The following is a 19,119-nucleotide window of genomic DNA, read 5'->3' on the forward strand; positions in this document are numbered from 1 at the left end:
TCTGCAGGATACACAATACCAGCTGCGCATTCTCGCACTCTCATCTCTCCGACAGAGAGTTACACACAAACCCGCCTCCCCTCACTCACTTTTTTCACTTGCTCTGGTGTTACAGGGCTTGAATTTCACCGTAGGACTGTGCGTATTGTAATTTTACTCAGTCCAGCAGATTTTGTGCTCACACCCAAAGAGCATGCACATCAAGCGAAGTATATTAGCTATATAAAACAGTATAATAGTCTGTGTGTTCAGGTCTTAAAGTGACAGGAGCCTAATATACTGGCTGCCAAATTATGAGATAATATTAAAAATATCTATAAGGCAGTTTTTACCTATGGTATCCATGTCAAAATTGTGGCCAGTGAAAATGCTGAGTGTCTAGTAACTTTGGAAAACCTCTAGCCACAGTGGCTGGTGAGCAAAAAAGGTAATGTTAAGCTCAGCAACTGCATACAAACTCAAAAGTCACATTATACCAAACGTGAACTTCTAAAATCAGGCACATTTACAGTAGAATCTGTTATAACAACAAGCTCATTGACTTCGGTGTGGAAGAAAGTGATTGGTTTGCACAAAGCTCAGACCTGAACCCCATAGAACACTTATGAAACTGTGAAATTGGTCTCCTTTTCCTCGTATGGCTTTTGAGATCTTCTGGAAAAGCAATTAACTTTTAAAGGCTTTCTCATTTATTCACTACCTGGGGTTTCCTTAAAAGTGTACCAACTAAAAACTTCTCCCTCATAATCCTTCCCCCTTAATTATATTCTGATAAGTCTTATGCAATTAAAGGTTACTGTAATGCTCCAGCTTGCTTTCATGTCCAGTCATCTGCTCGATGGATTGTTTGTCTCAACTGTATGAGCTGAAGATAGCTGGACAACACAGGTGCAGCCTAGGTAATGCTGTGGTTAAAGTCTGCATGAAACACAAGTTGCGATAGTCTTGTCTTCCCTATTGTGATGTATATCTGAGATTAAAGACTTCTCGAACAAGAACAATTTAGGGCAGAACTTGATTTTGTCCATTGGGAATTCAGGATTTTTGTGGTTTGCTATTGCTACTGCTATCTCATGTGATTGACAGGTTGTCCTCGCACCAGTAAACACAATATCAGAGAATAGAAGAGGTGTTGTTTCAAGAGGGAGGGGAAGTTATTTTTGATTAAAAATTACAAGGGCACATGAATAAAAAATAAAAAAATGATGGGCACAGATAAATTACCCTGGTAATCCAGAGTTCTCGCGAGAGCACAAGTTGAATTTGCTCAGCGAGTTACTCTGGTGTCAAGCAATGGAGCTCATTAAATATGCCCCTCGAGCTGAGCTGCACCAATCACAGCGGGTTATCTGATATAGGCGGGCCAGAGGCAAGCTAAACAGATGACGACAGCGCTGTGACGTCGAAGTCATTAGTAAAACATTGCAAGATGCCTATGGATGAATAGCAGTTGTGTGAAACGGCTTTGGCCGCTACAATGAACGAGTTAGACTTGGCTTTTTCTCTAAAAGAGGAACAGAAGACGGCGCTCGAATCGTTCCTTTGAAAGAAGGGCGTTTTTGCTGTTTTGCCGACCGGATACGGTAAGAGTCTAATCTACAAGTGAGCTCCGCTGGTAGCGTATGGGGTTTATTGTTTTGATTGGTCGTAGTGTTATCCAATTGCGTGCAGTGAGATTTTCAAATGCATGCTTGGTGCCGCCCCTCGAGCTGGCCGATTTTCATTAGTCGACACCAGACCTTTAATCTTTCAGATTTAGGTCTGGATTTCCAGGATACATATAAATCACTTAGAATGGATACTGCAACATTCCACAAAAAAACAAGAATTGTCCATTTTGATTTCATGTTGACTTTAACCCCAGATTGCCCAGAGTAAGTCTATTGGAAGTCACTTTGGGTAAAATACTTACATATACCTACCTGAACCAGTTAAATGTTACAACTGCATGGTTGAGCAGATATGGAAATTGGAAACAAGCAGTTTAAACAATGATTTTCTGTTTTCTGACTGATCTGTACATGTTTGTCTGGAATACAGTACAGCAGGATGTCTGGACACTTTTATGGCAAATGTCTACAGTATAACTTACATTACGTTACGTTATACTGATACAGTTCTAATTACGTAATACTTATACAGTATAAGTTACTTGTAACTTGTAACTTACTAACAACGTAGACTGCTTGTTGATGTACATTTGCTATGACTGTAAAGCAGTATAGCGTATTAGTCAGAGAGCTTACCTTGCTTCCTACCAGCGCATGTGAAAACCCCATCACTAAATCAATCAACACATTAAGTCTGCAATCAATAATTCACCATGCCTTTAAACAAACCAAGCTTTCTCGATCTTCTAAGGTGAACGGCAGCAAAACTACTCAGCAGCATATGGGCGTTTAAAAGGCACGTTCACATTGAGAGGAGAAACTTGCTCAGTACCTTCCCCCAGAGAGCTGCACTTGGCTGAGACTGCATGTGTGGGAAACGCTAGGCCGGCTCCACTAATCTTTGGCATTCGATAATGGATGTCGACAGGGCCTTTACCACAGACCAAAATGGGTCTCTTAATGCAGCATGCTACTACCTACACTAACACAGCAGTAGATGGTGATGTAGTAACTGGATAGTGCTGTTGTTCACTGTTGCCCATTTAGCGATAATTAGAGTTTATTATTAGCAACACAGATTATTTAAAGGGTTAGTTCACCCAAAAATGAAAATTCTGTCAGTAATTACTCACCCTCATGTTGTTCCAACCCCGTAAGACTTTCGTTCATAGGCTTCTAGGCAATTTCATTCTGCCGGTCCAGAAAAGTTAGAAAAACAGTGCTAAAATAGTCCAAGTGACTACACTGGACCGGCAGAATGAAATTGCCTAGAAGCCTATGAAGGAGTCAGACAGCTCTCAGATTTCATCAAAAATATCTTAAATTGTGTTCCGAAGATGAATGAAAGTCTTACGGGGTTGGAACAACATGAGGGTGAGTAATTACTAACAGAATTTTCATTTTTGGATAAACTAACCCTTTAATGGCAGACTTCACTGTAAGTTCACTGGCCAATGATATAGCGCTCGTTTATATGTGCAGATCTATTAATGTATTCAAAAATACATGTAAGCCATTCATAAAGTGGCTTTAATATGAGGTTTACTCTACAATGAGCATGTTTTTAATTTCTGAATATATAAAGGGTCCCTTTGATCATGTGTGTGACTGTGTGTCAAGGTCATTAATTAAGGTTGTAAAACATCATCTGGTGCAACTCTCCAAAAACAAAAGCATAACAAAAATGTATAATATTTATAAATTCATATTTTTTTGTAATATTTGTAACAAAACACAGAAATAAACTAGAAAACTATAGAATTCTGCCAATTAATTAAAAAATAATGATTATATTTGTAATATTTGTATGTAGGCTATATACTATATATATATACACTATATATATATATATATATACACACACACTACACACACTTTTTACTTTAAAAAGAATGAATGAATCAATAAGATCTATATACTCAGATTTATTCAAGAAATATTTTATCTTTTGTGTTATATTAATATAACAAATATGAATTATATTAATATTAAACTTTTTACTGTGATGGTTACACCATAACGCATTTTTAGAGTTAATTAATTGAAACTTTTCCTGAAAATGGTACAAAAAAGTTTTTCAAAATTAAATGAAACCAACATGAATACAAAGTGTCAATTTTTAGGAACTTAGCACATGTGGTTTAAACAAGACTTTTAAAAGCTGTTTTCCTGTTCTTTATCATTGACACTTTTATTCAGAATCAGAATCAGAATCAGAAAGAGCTTTATTGCCAAGTGTGCTTGCACCCACAAGGAATTTTTCTTGGTACTGAAGCTTCCAGTGCACATATACAAATACAAATACAACAAGAAACATAGTAATACAAATTCTAAGAATAAAATATATTTAAAAAAAATAAAATAAAAATAGTATAAAAAGTAAAAAAAAAAGGGGGTCACAGTTGGGTTTAGTCTGAATAAACATTTACAGATTATGAACATATTTACAGTATTTTGAGAAGTATGAATAATATAAATATAAATATCACCTGAGTTAAAGAATATTACACTAGACAGTGGGAGTCTAGTGCATGTTACAGATTATGAACATATTTACAGTATTTTGAGTAGTATGAATAATATAAATATAAATATCACCTGAGTTAAGAGAATATTGCACTAGACAGTGGGAGTATTGCACTTACAGGCATATGCCTTGGGGGGCATGTTAAGTGTTCAGAAGGGAAATGGCCTGTGGAAAGAAACTGTTCCTGTGCCTGGATGTTCTTGTGGCCAGTGATCTGTGTCGCCGTCCTGACGGTAACAGTTCAAACAGGGGGTGTCCAGGGTGAGTGGAGTCTGTGATGATTTTACCTGCTCTCTTCCTCACTCTGGAAGAGTACAGGTCCTGGGGGGTTGGCAGGGGGGCACCAATAATCCTCTCTGCTGTCCGGACTGTCCGTTGTAGTCTCCTGATGTCCGATTTGGTAGCTGAACCAAACCAGACAGTGATGGAAGTGCTTAAAACAGACTCAATGACAGCTGAGTAGAACTGGATCAGCAGCTCCTGTGGCAGATTGAACTTCTTCAGCTGGCGAAGGAAGTACAGTCTCTGCTGGGCCTTTTTCACAATGGAGTCAATGTGATTTGCCCACTTCAGGTCCTGAGAGATGGTAGAGCCCAGGAACCTGAATGACTCCACTGCTTCCACAGTGCTGTTCATGATGGTGAGAGGGGGGAGTGCTGGGGATTTTCTCCTGAAATCCACAATCATCTCCACTGTTTTGAGCGTGTTCAGCTCAAGGTTGTTATAGCTGCACCAGACAGCCAGCTGTTCAACCCCCAGTCTGTAAGCAGACTCGTCACCATTTTGGATGAGCGGCACCATATTCGTCATTGACCCTCACAACACAGCATGGTTCAGCTCAGTTGGAATACAAAACTGATGGGACAAAAAACTAGCTGGATCTCTTCTACTGCCCTATGGCTGCCCCAGACAACAGATGTCTTAATTAAAGAACGCACACACACACACAAGCTCGTTTGCATGGCAGATGAGCAAACACCCCAAGCTTCAGAGGATAAGAACAAGGATACACGGTTCACAACATACATTTGATGTACAGTGAGCCACCAGGAATCCCTCTGAGAATGTTTTCATCATATCAAGCCTGATCTTTCAAACAAGATCCAATCAGGCAAGATAAGAAGCAAGTATATTCACCGTTTCATCATACTAAAAAAAGACTTTAAGTGGAAGAGTAGGAAGGTATGCAGCATTACATAACAAAGGCTGGGGGCACGGGTGATATGGTGAATAGGTAAAGAATGGATATGAAGGTAGTAAAATACAAAATTCTTATGAAGAAAGAGTTAGAAAACCAGGAGGAGGATGCATCAACAAGGGTTTTGCAGGCTACGCTTCGATAGAGAATACAGGCACGATACTGCCTGGGAGGCATGGGCATTTTATCAAAATGAGTAATCTTATCCACAGGGGGCCACTCTTCCCTGCCCAAACACTCCACATGGGGTGCCAAAACATCACAACGTGGGTATGAAAAATGGCATGTTGGGCATCTTTGCTAAGAAATGGTTTTGGAGTGTGTATGGATGAATTTAGAGGATAGAGTCACTACAGAAACAATACTGTACTGGATTATTGATGGATTAATAATTTATCAAAAAAAAAAAAAAAACACATTCAGCCCAAATTTTGGTAGAGGTGCAGGACACAATGCAGCAAACGGCAAAAAAGGTGCACTACAGAATTCTGGACTCTCTGTCGACATTTGTGGTTGAAACACAAAATTGACTTTTCTTGTGGAAGAACATTTTTTGTTGTTGTTAACCTTCCTTAACCTTCCTTCCGTACTGCTCTTCTGCATAAAAAGGAAGGTCTTGCATGACATTTCTGAAGAAATATTTAATTTGAGCACGTTATCTGCCACCATAATAGCCTTACCTTCTTTTCTTTGACATAGGACATATGACAGAGGCCTGAAATTTCCCACCAAATCAAAACCAACACTGCTGAATATAAATTGGTATTGTATATATTATTATAAGGCATGCTGACCATGCTTTTTATGCACTGCCTAAATAGTTAATTTCTTTAAAAAAAAAAAATCCACAAATCTGCTAATTACAAACTTTTTTCAAAGTATAGCTATTGTATAAACTGGTTTAAAAACCCAATATCAAACTTTGTTTTCTATTTGTACAAGATCACCTGAACAAGAGAACATTCTGTGAACTTTAAAACTCAAAGTATATTCTGTTTTTTATATGTATGATAGGGCATGTGTACAGTGCACAGGATGTAAATGTCGCCATCACCACAGTATGCGTGCAGCCTGGTTATTTTGAACCACGCATACTCCGTACGCCCAGCTCATATGGATCTTGATTTTTTTCTGCTAATTATTTGGTCCACTAGAGGGCTTTTCACACTGTGCTTAACCCTGGGTTATCGTCGTTCTAAAAAACGCTTTCAATCCCGGAAAAACAAATCTTTCCCACTTGTAATTTAGAAGCAGGATTACACCACTTTTTACCCGGGTTAATGAAACCATGCTCCGGTGCTTTTCGGGTGTTAACCTCACATTGCGGAGCCAAACTTGTGCAATGTTAAACTCTAAGGAGTTAGAATGTTAAAGGGATAGTTCACTTTGAAATAAATTTTTGGTATGTTTTAGCTTACCTCAAGGGCATCCAAGATGTAGGTGTCTTTTTTTCCGCAGTAGTTTCAATTTTGATATTTTTAGGTCAAACCGTTCTTGTCTGTCAGTCATATAATGCAGGTCTATGGTCATTATCTCAAAACACAAGCACAGAGTCCAAATTAAAACAATTCCCCGTCGTCCAAATTAAACAATTCCCCATCGTAAGTACACATTGATGGCCTAAGACACGAAACGAGCGGTTTGTGTGAGAAAACGAACAGTATTTATATCGTTTTTACCTCTTATACGCAGCCATGTCGAAGTGATCTGATCTGACGTACGCAGACTGGTGCATAGATATATACACTAGATGTCACCTTAAAGACATTCGTTCCAATGAACTGCCGTAGACAAGGCGACATCTAGTGTGTATATATATATGCACCATCTGCGCACACGTCAGTTTAGATCACTCGGACATGGCTGTGTATAAGCGGTAAAAACGACATAAATACTGTTAGTTTTCTCACACAAACCGCTCGTTTCGTGTCTTAGGCCATCAATGTGTACTTACGATGGGGAATTGTTTAATTTGGACGACGGGGAATTGTTTTAATTTGGACTCTGTGCTTGTGTTTTGAGATAATGACCATAGACCTGCATTATATGACTGACAGACAAGAACGGTTTGACCTAAAAATATAAAAATTGAAACCACTGCGGAAAAAAAGACACCTACATCTTGGATGCCCTTGAGGTAAGCTAAAACATACCAAAAATTAATTTCAAAGTGAACTATCCCTTTAAAGGTTGTATCAGTGATTTCAGGCCCAACATTTTTTTCAAAATGAAAAACGCTAAAGGCCTCACAACACCCACCCCCCCTGTCGGTGATTGGTTGGAACACTATTTGTTTTGGTTTTGAGTGGTTGGTGAAACCAATTGTTTTTGTGTGCAGATCTCAGAGCCTAGGCTGCCTACAGAGATGCGGTTTTTTGACGGCATGCTTATGGGGCGTGTTATGTCTGAAAACGTTCAGCATTGGGTCCTGTTGGACTATGTTTGTATGCACTGCGAGTGACAGGTTACTGTGCCTTTAAAGTTTATAGCATTGATTTACGGCAAAGGTCGGAAAATTTAAGTTTTACGTCGGTTGATAAAAGGCAACATAAACAGAGCTACACGGTGTGATTATTGAGTCTTTTGCAAACACCACATTTGGCGAACGAGGATGTCTGAACTTGTCTTACCACCACCGCCACCTTTCCTGCCTGTTCCCGGTGATCCAGCGGTTCCCTGGGATCGCTGGCTGACGTCGTTTGAGGACTATTTGCTGGCTTTGGGACACTCGGATCTAGCGGAGGCGCCATTGTCTCGGGCAGGAAGGACAGCGAATCTTCGCCACGCTCACCTTATCGGATGATAAGTACGTCACAGCCACGGCCGCCTTGAAGGCTCACTTCAGCTCCGGAAGAAGCCGGCGGATGCACCGTTTTGAGTTTCGTCAGAGGACCCAAAAGCCGGGTGAGACCGTTTCCCACTATGTATCAGCATTACGTGAGCTGGCTAGACTTTGTGAGTTTGGGGCTTTGGAGGATGGACTTATAGTTGACCAGTTAATAGAGAAAACGTCATGTAACCAACTGAGGGAGAGACTTTTACTAGAGCCAGACTCCACGACACTAGCGGACGCTTTAGTAATTGGGAAGCAGTTGGAAACGGCCCTAATGGAGGCGCGCAAGTTCGGCCGCGCTGTGCACGAACCTGTGACGTCATCACCACCGTTAGTTCAGCACACAGAGACTGCAGTGGCGGCTGACAGGGTGAGTGACAGTTTGGACGTACAGCGAGTGGACAGGGGGCCCAGGGAGAGTGGGCACAAGAGCTGTAGCAACTGTGGCTCCTCTAAACATGCAACCAGAGATCAGTCATGCCCTGCCCAGGGAAAACGTTGTCGTAACTGCAACAAGTTGAACCATTTTGCACGCTGCTGTCGCTCCTCTCCTGCTTGCCATGATATTGCTGCTGTTCCCATAAACACTGTACAGACCTCACAGCCTTCATTCAAGCTCTGCACTTGCCGTGTGGGCACAGCTCTCATTCCGCTCCTCGTGGACACAGGGGCTAAAGTGTCAATCCTGAACAAATGCACATATGACCGCTTCTTCAGTCAAGTGCCTCTGGAAGCAGCGGCTAAACCCCTGTTAGGCTACGGCCATTTTCCCATCTCCACTCTGGGTGTGGCCTGCCTCCCCGTCAGATATGATCAACAATGTGCGCCTGCCACCAAATTCTGTATCACCCGGAAGGGAGCTAACATTATGGGCCTAGACTTGTTCCTTGCCCTGGGCTTTACTGTGAGTGATGCTAGGGGCCTGCATGTCCTGCAGGTCGCCGCCTCCTGGCCTGACCGCTACCCACAACTGTTCAACGGGCTGGGCCGCATGACTGGATTTGTACACCAGCCTACTGTTGACCTGGCAGTCCGCCCTGTCATCCAGCCCCTACGGCGCATACCCCTGGCTCTCCGTGACGCGGTGGAGGCCGAGCTGCATCGCCTGGTGGAGGCAGACGTCATAGAGCCCGTCGATACCTCACCGTGGGTGTCTAACCTGGTGATAGCCAAGAGAAGAGGGGGCGGACTGCGACTCTGTGTCGACCTCACAGACGTAAATAAAGCCATCATCCCTGATAAGTACCCCCTACCTACAGCTGAGGAGCTCACTAGCCATTTCCATGGCTCCATTGTGTTCAGTAAGATGGACTTACGTAACGGCTACCTGCAGGTCCCTCTAGCATCGGCCAGCATGGACCTTACAGCGTTTGTCTCGCACGTGGGGGTTTTCAGATTTAAGCGCATGGCATTTGGACTGTCCTCAGCCCCGAGCTGTTTTCAGAAAATAATGTCACTCATATTGGCTGGTATCCAGGGTGTCTCCATCTACCTAGATGACGTGGTGGTGCATGCGCCCTCCACCGCACTGCATGATGATCGCCTGGAGCAGGTCTTTCAGCGTTTCGAACAGCATGGGGTCACACTGAACTCTGAGAAATGCATGTTCGGGGTTGAGGAGGTCGAGTTCCTGGGCTTCAGGCTCTCGAAGGAGGGCATCGCCCCGATTATGTCACACACTGAGGCCATTCTGTCCTTACCAGACCCGCAGTCGCCATCCCAGCTGTCTTCCTTCCTGGGGATGGCCGCCTACTACCTCAGATTCATGCCACACTACTCTGACTCAACGGCCCCCCTGCGCCGGCTACTCAGGAAGGATGTCACATGGGACTGGACTCCGGCCTGCCACGAAGCTGTGCGCATCAAACGGCAGCTCACGTCCCCACCCACACTGACCCATTTCAGCTTGACCGCGGCCACCATGGTCACCTGCGACGCCTCCGGGGTGGCGCTAGGTGCTGTGCTCTCCCAGACTCAAGAGGGGGTGGAACGCCCAGTGGCTTTCGCCTCTCGGGCACTTACTACAGCTGAGCAGAAGTATTCGGTGGGGGAGAGGGAGGCCCTGGCCTGTCTGTGGGCGTGCGAACGCTGGCATGTTTATCTATATGGGAGGCCTTTTACCATCCGCACAGACCACCAAGCGCTGACGGCACTGCTGGCGACTCAAGGCTCGGGGCACAGGCCCATGAGACTACTGAGGTGGGCTGACAGGCTGAACCAGTATAACTTCAGTCTGGAGTTTATGCCTGGGCGGGCCAACACGGTGGCCGACCTCCTGTCTAGAGCTGTGTCGGTGACGAAGGAGACAGGCGGGGTGACATCAGACACAGAGAGCGACGAAGACTGGGTCCACATCCTGCACGGGCCTCTCAGTTCAGTAGTCACTCTGGCGGAGCTGCAGCAGGCCTCAGCTGCTGACGAGGCCCTCACAACTCTCCGTACCTGCGTCCAGGATGGCTGGCCTGCCAAAGTGGATGACAAGCTACTCCCCTATTACCGCTTCCGCAACGAGCTCTCCTGCTGGGGGGCGGTGTGCCTGGCCCGTGGCCACCGTGCGGTCGTTCCGGAGATTCTCAGGTCCAGAGTGCTACACATGGCGCATGAGGGGCACCTGGGGGTGGTCAAAGTGAAGCAGCGCTGCCGTGACACAGTGTGGTGGCCACACATAGACTCTGATGTGGAGGAGCTGGTACGTAACTGCGCTTGCTGCCTCCTGAGTGGGAAAACTGGTCAGCCTGCCACAGCCCCTCTCACCCCGACCTCTTGGCCGTCTTCACCCTGGGAACATATTCAGGTCGACCTCTGTGGAGAACTTCACGGGGCACCGGCTCACGCTCGCTACCTCCTGGTTGTGCACGACCTTCATTCAAAGTGGCCAGAGGTTTTTCAGCTGAGCTCCATCACTGCACACTCCATCATCGACCGCCTGGACAACTTGTTTGGGCGCTGGGGCCTCCCCAGTGTCGTCACAACGGATAACGGGCCCCAATTTGTGTCTGGAGAGTTCACAGAGTTTCTCACGGTACGGTCCATCAAGCACATCAGGACGGCAGTGTATCACCCAGAGAGTAATGGGGGGGTGGAAAGACTGAATAAAACTCTCAAAAATGGGATCCGAGCCTGTCTGGAGGAAGGGAAAATCTTCAGCGACGCACTCAACCAAACTCTCCTGACCATCCGGGCATCCAAGCATTCCACCACGGGAGTGTCACCTGCATTGCTCATGATTGGGCGCGAACTAAAGCAACCACTGGACTGTTTGAGGGCTGAGCCAGCTTCTGCACGTGGGAGCCCAGGGCTCCAGAAAGCCAGAGCTCAGGTAAAAGGTTCGCAGGCTCGGATGAAAGAGAGGTTTGATGCCACGCACAGAGTGCAGACCCCTTCAATTTCTCCAGGGGTTTGGGTCAGGATCAAACACCTCCACCGCCAAAATAAGTTGCAGTCATACTGGTCAGAGCCCCTGCGGGTGACTAAGCAGTTGGGGCCGGCCACTTACAGACTGGAGAATGGGACTCGTTGGCACTCAAACCGCCTGCACAGAGTCGCAGCTCCCTCAGCACCTGCATCACCTCTGTCCCCAGCAGCAGCTCTGGGTTGGCAGCCTAGGCCAAGAGCTAACCGGCTGGGAGGTAATCCACCAGCACCGCCTGACGTCATTTCACGGCCAGCACGCCCTCAGAGAATGAGGGTTCCACCTGTCTGGCATGGGGACTATGTGACAGGGTGATAGTGACACTGGGGAATGTGGGCTAAATGTTATGTTTCAGTTTCCAGGGGGGTGGGGGGAAAATGTTATGTCTGAAAACGTTCAGCATTGGGTCCTGTTGGACTATGTTTGTATGCACTGCGAGTGACAGGTTACTGTGCCTTTAAAGTTTATAGCATTGATTTACGGCAAAGGTCGGAAAATGTAAGTTTTACGTCGGTTGATAAAAGGCAACATAAACAGAGCTACACGGTGTGATTATTGAGTCTTTTGCAAACACCACAGGGCGGGCAGCTAGCGGATCGTTAGGGAAGATTAGATGAATGTAATGAAAAAAAATGTGGGCCTGAAATCACTGATACAACCTTTAAGGTCAGATCCTTAGCAACTGATAGCCAATTGCATGCCTCATATTCACAACCCACTGCGCGTTGTATATAAACAATCGTTTCAGCATTTAAGGGGACAAATGTCAAACGGTGATGGAAAACTGACACCGCAAAATAGGCAAGTTAACCCTGGGTTTAGGCTTGTACAGTGCGAAACCCCAACGAACCCCAATGAATACCCGGGATTAATTGTTAACCCTGGGTAAATTATGAACAGTGTTAAACTTGAAGCAATAAAACCTGGGATTCTGTTTAGAATTACCCGGGGTAAACCATTTCATTAGTTTCACAACAAACTACTGGATCGAGAGGCAACAACAACAATCGGCCACGCTGACAAGTGTTTGTGTGAGGGGGTTAGGGATACCCACAACTCTAGTTTAAAAGACATTTTTATCACTTATAACTTATGGAGAGAAATACCGCAGACACTGGACAAAGATAAAACTTTCTATTGCCCATGTGTCGACCGTCTGCATCACATGCAGCGTACTTTGAAAGGCTATACGTTCACCTCGAAACTGAAGTATACTTTAAACCTAGTCAATTGAGTCCATCAATCCAGTACTGCACACTTCCTGTTTTAGAAAAATCCTCTTCCACATTGGGGTCTTCCCAAGATTGCACATTGAATTCATGGGATTTTCTTGGACAAATAAAGAGTAGCTTGCATAACTGGCTGGCCAGACTAAAGCAGTCCGGCTGTTTACTGCCCAGGGAACAGCAGGCAGAAACTGCAGCCCATTTGTGCATTTATGTAATCACCACTTCAGTTTTCTTTCTGCCGGCCCCAGAGACACACGCTTACACAATGCCTCAACACAACCCTCTTCATCCTTCTCATTCTGTCTCTTCCTGTGCCTTTCGAATTCGTGAACAAAACAGGCACATGAGCTTTGATGTTAGTTGGGGGATAAGTGTAGCAACCAGAGAGACAAACACCACAGAATAAAACCCTCCAGGTTGCATTTATCAGCTCATGACATTTCATTAGTGAGCATTCACAAATGTAAAAGCACAACAGACGCAGGTCACATAAGCATGTATGTTTCTTGTATTTCTTGGTATTCACTTGCCTCAGGAGCATTTGCATAAACTCATCCTCATCACAGTATGCCGGGGAAAATTTCATGTTGGCTCATCAGACATGGAGAAGCTTCCACGTTACCATGTTACTCATTCATTGCCTGTTTCTATTAATCAGCATCATTGCACTGTTGCTGTCAACTGCAGAGGAAAATTGCGATTGTGTCAATTTCACACTGATGTGAACATATTACCAATTCAAACTTAATGGGACAGTTCACACAAAAATTAAAGATCTTTCATCATTTACTCTTCCCTGATGTTATTCCAAACCTTTTTCTGCAGAACACAAAAGAAGATACTTTGAAGAATGTTGGAGTCCAATTGACATTCATTGTATGGACAAAAACACAGACATTTTTCTAAATATCTTCTTTTGTGTTCCACAGAAAAACAAGTCATACAGGTTTGGAACAATGAGGGTAAGTAAATGATGAAAGAATTTTCATTTTTGGGTGAATATCCCTTTAAGTAATTAAATGTCCAATTTATGAAAAGTCCGCATAATTCATCATAGCATGTGATGAAATGAACAGGTTATTTAAAAATGGGTTATGAAGTCTGATTAATGAATGAAAAGTCAGATTTATAACAGCAGAAATTAATTCAGTAAATTTAAATGAAAACAAATATTTAGACAAAAAGTATATATAACAGAAAGTGATGAGTCACACAAATTGACAAAGAAACATATATACAGGTGCATTTATATAGTTCCTTATTACTGTATAATGTTTAGCTTGTATAATAAAATCAATAAATACATTATGATTTTTTTGTGAATCCTACTAGTAGATCCATAAAGTACAAGATTAATTGCATTATTGTACAACAAAGTTGTAAGTTATTCACCATTAAATACAGTGTGTGTAGAAGAGAGTAGTGTAAATATAATTTTTTAATCAATATAGACAATTATGATCAGGTAAATGAAATGAAAATTACAAGACATAAATCATGTAAAGCAATCCAAAAAAATTATAATTTATAAGCCTCATTTCACATACTAGGGAAAAAAAACGCAGCCTTCATGACTATGGCACAACATTTACATTTTTACAGCTTTAAATATCAAAAGACTTAATTTCAATGGGAGAATCCGCTTTAAGAGCCAAGACATTTGGTAGCAGCGCAGCGAGAGATAGAAGTTTCTCAGGTGTACAGTTACACATTAGTTTAATCAGGAAGTAGAAGACACTCTGTTACCTTGCACGGCCACAAAGTGCCTTTGATGTACAATTACGCAAATTACAGTATGGAAAACTGAGGAGGGAGGGTGGGTTTAGTAAAAGAATAGAGCACGCTATTATTTTGTCAGTGAGCATACCGTGGGCAGCATGAGCACTGCATTCGAAATAGTGAGAGAGCACCCTATGCTCCTAATAATGCTAAGCAGTGGAACATGATCACACTGCATCTCCATTTCATATAGAGAACATGCTAATGGGTTTAACAGGCACTAACAGAAACCTCCATCTCTACCTTCTCCTCTGAACCGAGAGAGCAGAGAAATATGTCTGCACAAATTCAATCAATTAGTCAAATGAAAGACTTGATCTTTAACTTTAGAGGTGTCAATAGGCCATATGATCACACCTCTGCATATAATATGATTAAAAAGAGTAAAGATGCATTCTGAATTCTGTCTGATACAGATAAGCCAATAATTATGGCTGATAACCAATAAATGGTTTGTCAATGCTACAAGTGAATTATGGCATCACAACGTCATAATGTACAGCATTACATGGATACAGCAGAAAAACGGGATTATTCATATTGAAATGTGTTAAAGATTACATTACTTCATACAAAGATTGCAACTGAGAGTTAGATGGAAATGGATTATAAAATTTATATTTATTCAATACAAAAAAACTCTTGAATATCACACAATAACCAATACAGAAATTATATTTATAAAAAAGGAGCCAATAATATAAAATGCCACAAAAAGACAACCAAGCAAATCAATGACTCACTATTTCATTATTTAAAATATTCTCATTAATTTCTAATTCAGAAATATTTTGCTGATGTAGATTTCTGAAGGATCATGTGACACTGAAGACTTGAGTAATGGCTGCTGAAAATTCAGTTTTGCCATCACAGGAATAAATTCCATTTTAAAATATAAATAGAAAACCGTTATTTTAAATTGTGATCATATTTCACAATATTACTGTTCTACGCAAATAAATGCAGCCTTGGTGAGTGTAAGAGACTTCAGTTTTACAGTTCGAGCTTTTCAACAGTAGAGTAGGATATGTATATACTGTAAGAGTCAAAGCAAATCAATTACTCATAATTAATTATTTGTAATATTACATTTTAATTCAGAAAACGTAGAGAAAAAATTTGAGTATCCTGAAAAATACGTTATGATAAAACATGCTTCTAACTCACTACCTCTTGACATTCACAATTACTAAATTTGCCATGAGAGATCAATGAACAAATGAATCCCACTAACTAACCAGCCAACTAACTAACTAACATTACAGACATTCTTAAACTGTGTGTTGCCCTTTAAACCAAATTGACCCTACATAAAAAAAATCACATCCCCAGAGTCACATTTTCTGTTGAGACTGAGCCAGAATGAAAACATTCGGTGACACTGAAAGCATTGTACAGTATTTGTTCAAATCACGACTAAACAGTCTAAACCAGAGCAAAATCACAAGCAACAGAACAGAAGGGTTAAAGTTCTACACGTTAACTATTGGAGTCCTCCTCTCACCTACCTATATTTCATGCCAGTTCTCAAGCAGTGGTCACCAGAGGAGTGCATGTTCTGCACAGACAGTTGTCCCAGGCTGCGGGCCACCATCGCCACGGCGCGGAACTTGCTTTTGGTCCCCAAACTCGGGCTGTTGGTGTTCTGCCGGTTCAGTCGATCCTCGGTGCTGCGGCTAACACCTCTGTGGTCCGTGCACACGAATGACACCTGCATGCTGACGGTGAGCTCCCGCAGACACTTACCACAGTGAGGATGCTGATGCTACGTAGAGAAACTAGTCCTAAAATCTCCCAGGAGGCACCAAGCTGTTACCTCAACGACTAAAGTTTCTTCTTCCAAAGAACAAGGAGATGAAAAGGTCACTTTTCCCAAAACCTGAAGAAAATGCTGTTAAAAAGGTCAAAATGGATGTGGCAGGTGTCAAAAAAGGTGAGTGCAACACTCTGTTTTAACCACAAGTGCAGTTATTGCTTTGAAGTGCTGCCAGAGTGTGTATCTGTCCATGTGGTGTCTGTGTGTGTAAAACGTGTTTAAATAAGTGTCTCAATGCATGGTTTGCTAGTCTCTGTGAGAGTGAATTCCTGCGCTCTGGCTCCAGGGCAGCAGCAGCCTGTGAAGCGATGGACTCTGGGCACCAATCACATCAACACACAGAACAGGGGAGAAATCCCACATCCATCCACGTCACACTGCAGCACATCAAGCACACGCTTATCTGCTCTTCTCTGCTTTTCTCTGTCTGCACTGCAAGTGAAGTTCCTTCTCTTTTTCCCCCCCACTTTCTTCAGTTGATTCTTGTCCGCCCAAACTGTCTATTCCTAAAGTTAACTGACAGTGAATTTTCATACCCCGGCTTCTGGTTTAGATCATCATCCAGTCATGTGTGCTGAGCAAATGCATAAATGCTATGCAAGAGAGAGTTTAAAACAGCATAGTATGACGAGTAAGAAAGCAAGCATGTGAGAGAGAGAGAGAGAGAGAGAGAGTGTGTACTAGAGAGAAAGTGGGAAGGTCTAATCTCACGCTATATTGTGTTAGATCAGCTCGTACCTGATATTCCACACTGCCTACGCATGACAGAATGTCCGAGGACAAACACAATTCTGGTTTGAGACATGTTAAAAAGAGTTGCTAAAAATCGCAGATGTGTCCTCCTCTTATTATTTATTTCTACTTGTTCTATCACAAAATATACTGTGTAATGATTTAGGAGTACAATTCTCACATGAGTAGACTTTAGTGACTTCAGTGCACATGACAGCTGCAGCTCTATGGGCATAGGAATGTAGTAATGTCTATTATGCAGTCTGACCAACCATTAATATTCATGACAAATAATTGAGTATGCAGAATGCAGATTGTCCAGTAGCCTTCATTTCTGATGACTTCTCTTGCAGCAGATGCCTTAAATTTCATTCAAGAATTTTGTTCTCATGCAAAAGTCATATTCTTGACTAAAAAAATACTCAAAATTCTTCTGGATAATACAGACAGATAGTGATTTTTAAATTAATAAAAAAATAACAGTATAGAGAGAAACAAAAATTATTCAGCATTTTCCTTTTGGACCCATTTTATTACCCACTAATTACAATGCTACAAATAAAATGCTACATTTAAGTTTAGATAGAAAGATGGATATAAATACAGAACGATATATGTAGAATTATAGAACGATGTAGAATGATATATAGAACTGTAGAACAATTGATAGAAGGATAGGTTGATAGAATAGACAGATAGTATGATAGAATGACAGACAGACATATATATAGAGAGTTGATAGAACAAACAATAGAACGATAGATAGAACAATAGATAGAACCATCGAACGAGACAGACCGACAGATAGATAGACCGACAGATAGATAGACTGACAGAAAGATAGACAGATATATAGATAGAACGAACAATAGAACAAACACAAGAACGATAGATAGATCGAATCATTGAACAATAGACAGCCAGACAGAATGAAAGGATGGATAGAACGACAGATAGATATATAGACAGAACGATATATTGAACAACAGACAGACAGATAGACACTGCATATGAAACACATTGAAGTTTATTAATTGCGAACACTATAGAGAAGAGTGTCTTTTAAATGTAGCATGACACTAGTAGCTGGAGGACACAATTAAAATTAGCAAAAGTAAAAAATACTTGTCACGGATTTTTCCATAGTTCAACAAACAAAACTTCTGCATACATCTACATAGTATTAGCAGAAACATGCAAATCATAAGACACAGCTGTAAGTCAGATATCAGAGGGGAAACCAAAGATTTAAAAACAGTACAAAGTACAATTCTGTAGTCTTAGCTAACTGCCGTGGTCCTTAGCGTGATTGCGAGCGTGTCTGAACGCGCAACGTCCCGCAGACCGTAAACAGTGAGATGAGCTCTCTTATAATCTGACACACAAATGACACACGCTATTCCCGCATCTCTAGCACATTACTGAGCCTAAAGCATGCTTCCTAAAGCATCTCATTAAACCACTGAGTGACGGCGCGACTACCCGGTTTTCATGCACTCGGGATTAGAGGAATGTGTGTCATCCCACCTCTAGTTGAAAGGAAGTGGACAGATGGCTTAAGTGAACATACAGAGCTTCCTGAATGGCACTTTGACATTCGCTAGCCTCAGGACAAAGACTCTGCCAGCAGGCTTGAGCAAAGCAGCGGTCCATTTATATCAGACAGGATACTGAACTCGGGCATCTTTCATCATGCTGTATCTAGAGAGAGGGAACTGACAGGAAATCAAGGCTTGAGATGAGATAAGAAATTCTGTGTCTTTAGATATGTAAACTCCACCCGCTGGCAACCAGAGTCACGCCTTCTGCAACTGCACATGAAGCTGTTAGATCCAGACATGCTAACACGACACACTGAAATAGTGTGAAAAAAGCTGACATGGCCTATGGAGCACACATAAATAAAGACCAAAAAAAAAAATAGCATTTTATATATAATGCTAAAAGAAAGACTGCAATGTTTGTGCTGAAGAGATGGATTAT

General features: G+C 42.3%; 1 protein-coding gene across 7 annotated transcripts in view; it reads right to left on the reverse strand.

Annotated features, from left to right (window-relative positions):
- The window catches only part of kcnab2b (potassium voltage-gated channel subfamily A regulatory beta subunit 2b), an 81,614-nt gene that overhangs the window by 26,836 nt on the left and 35,659 nt on the right, over window positions 1-19,119 (reverse strand). Inside the window, exon 1 of one of the 7 annotated variants that reach the window (XM_082145486.1) lies at window positions 16,097-16,998. The exons of 5 other annotated variants lie outside the window; for them this stretch is intronic. In XM_082145486.1, coding sequence (XP_082001612.1) covers window positions 16,097-16,305 — 209 coding nt within the window. In that variant the 5' untranslated portion in view covers window positions 16,306-16,998. Of the gene's footprint in view, window positions 1-16,096; window positions 16,999-19,119 lie in introns of those variants that run through there. One more of the 7 variants, XM_082145482.1, reaches the window with a different exon arrangement.

This window comes from Leuciscus leuciscus (genome assembly GCF_965113295.1).
Source record: "Leuciscus leuciscus genome assembly, chromosome: 18".
Classification (NCBI taxonomy): domain Eukaryota; kingdom Metazoa; phylum Chordata; class Actinopteri; order Cypriniformes; family Leuciscidae; genus Leuciscus; species Leuciscus leuciscus.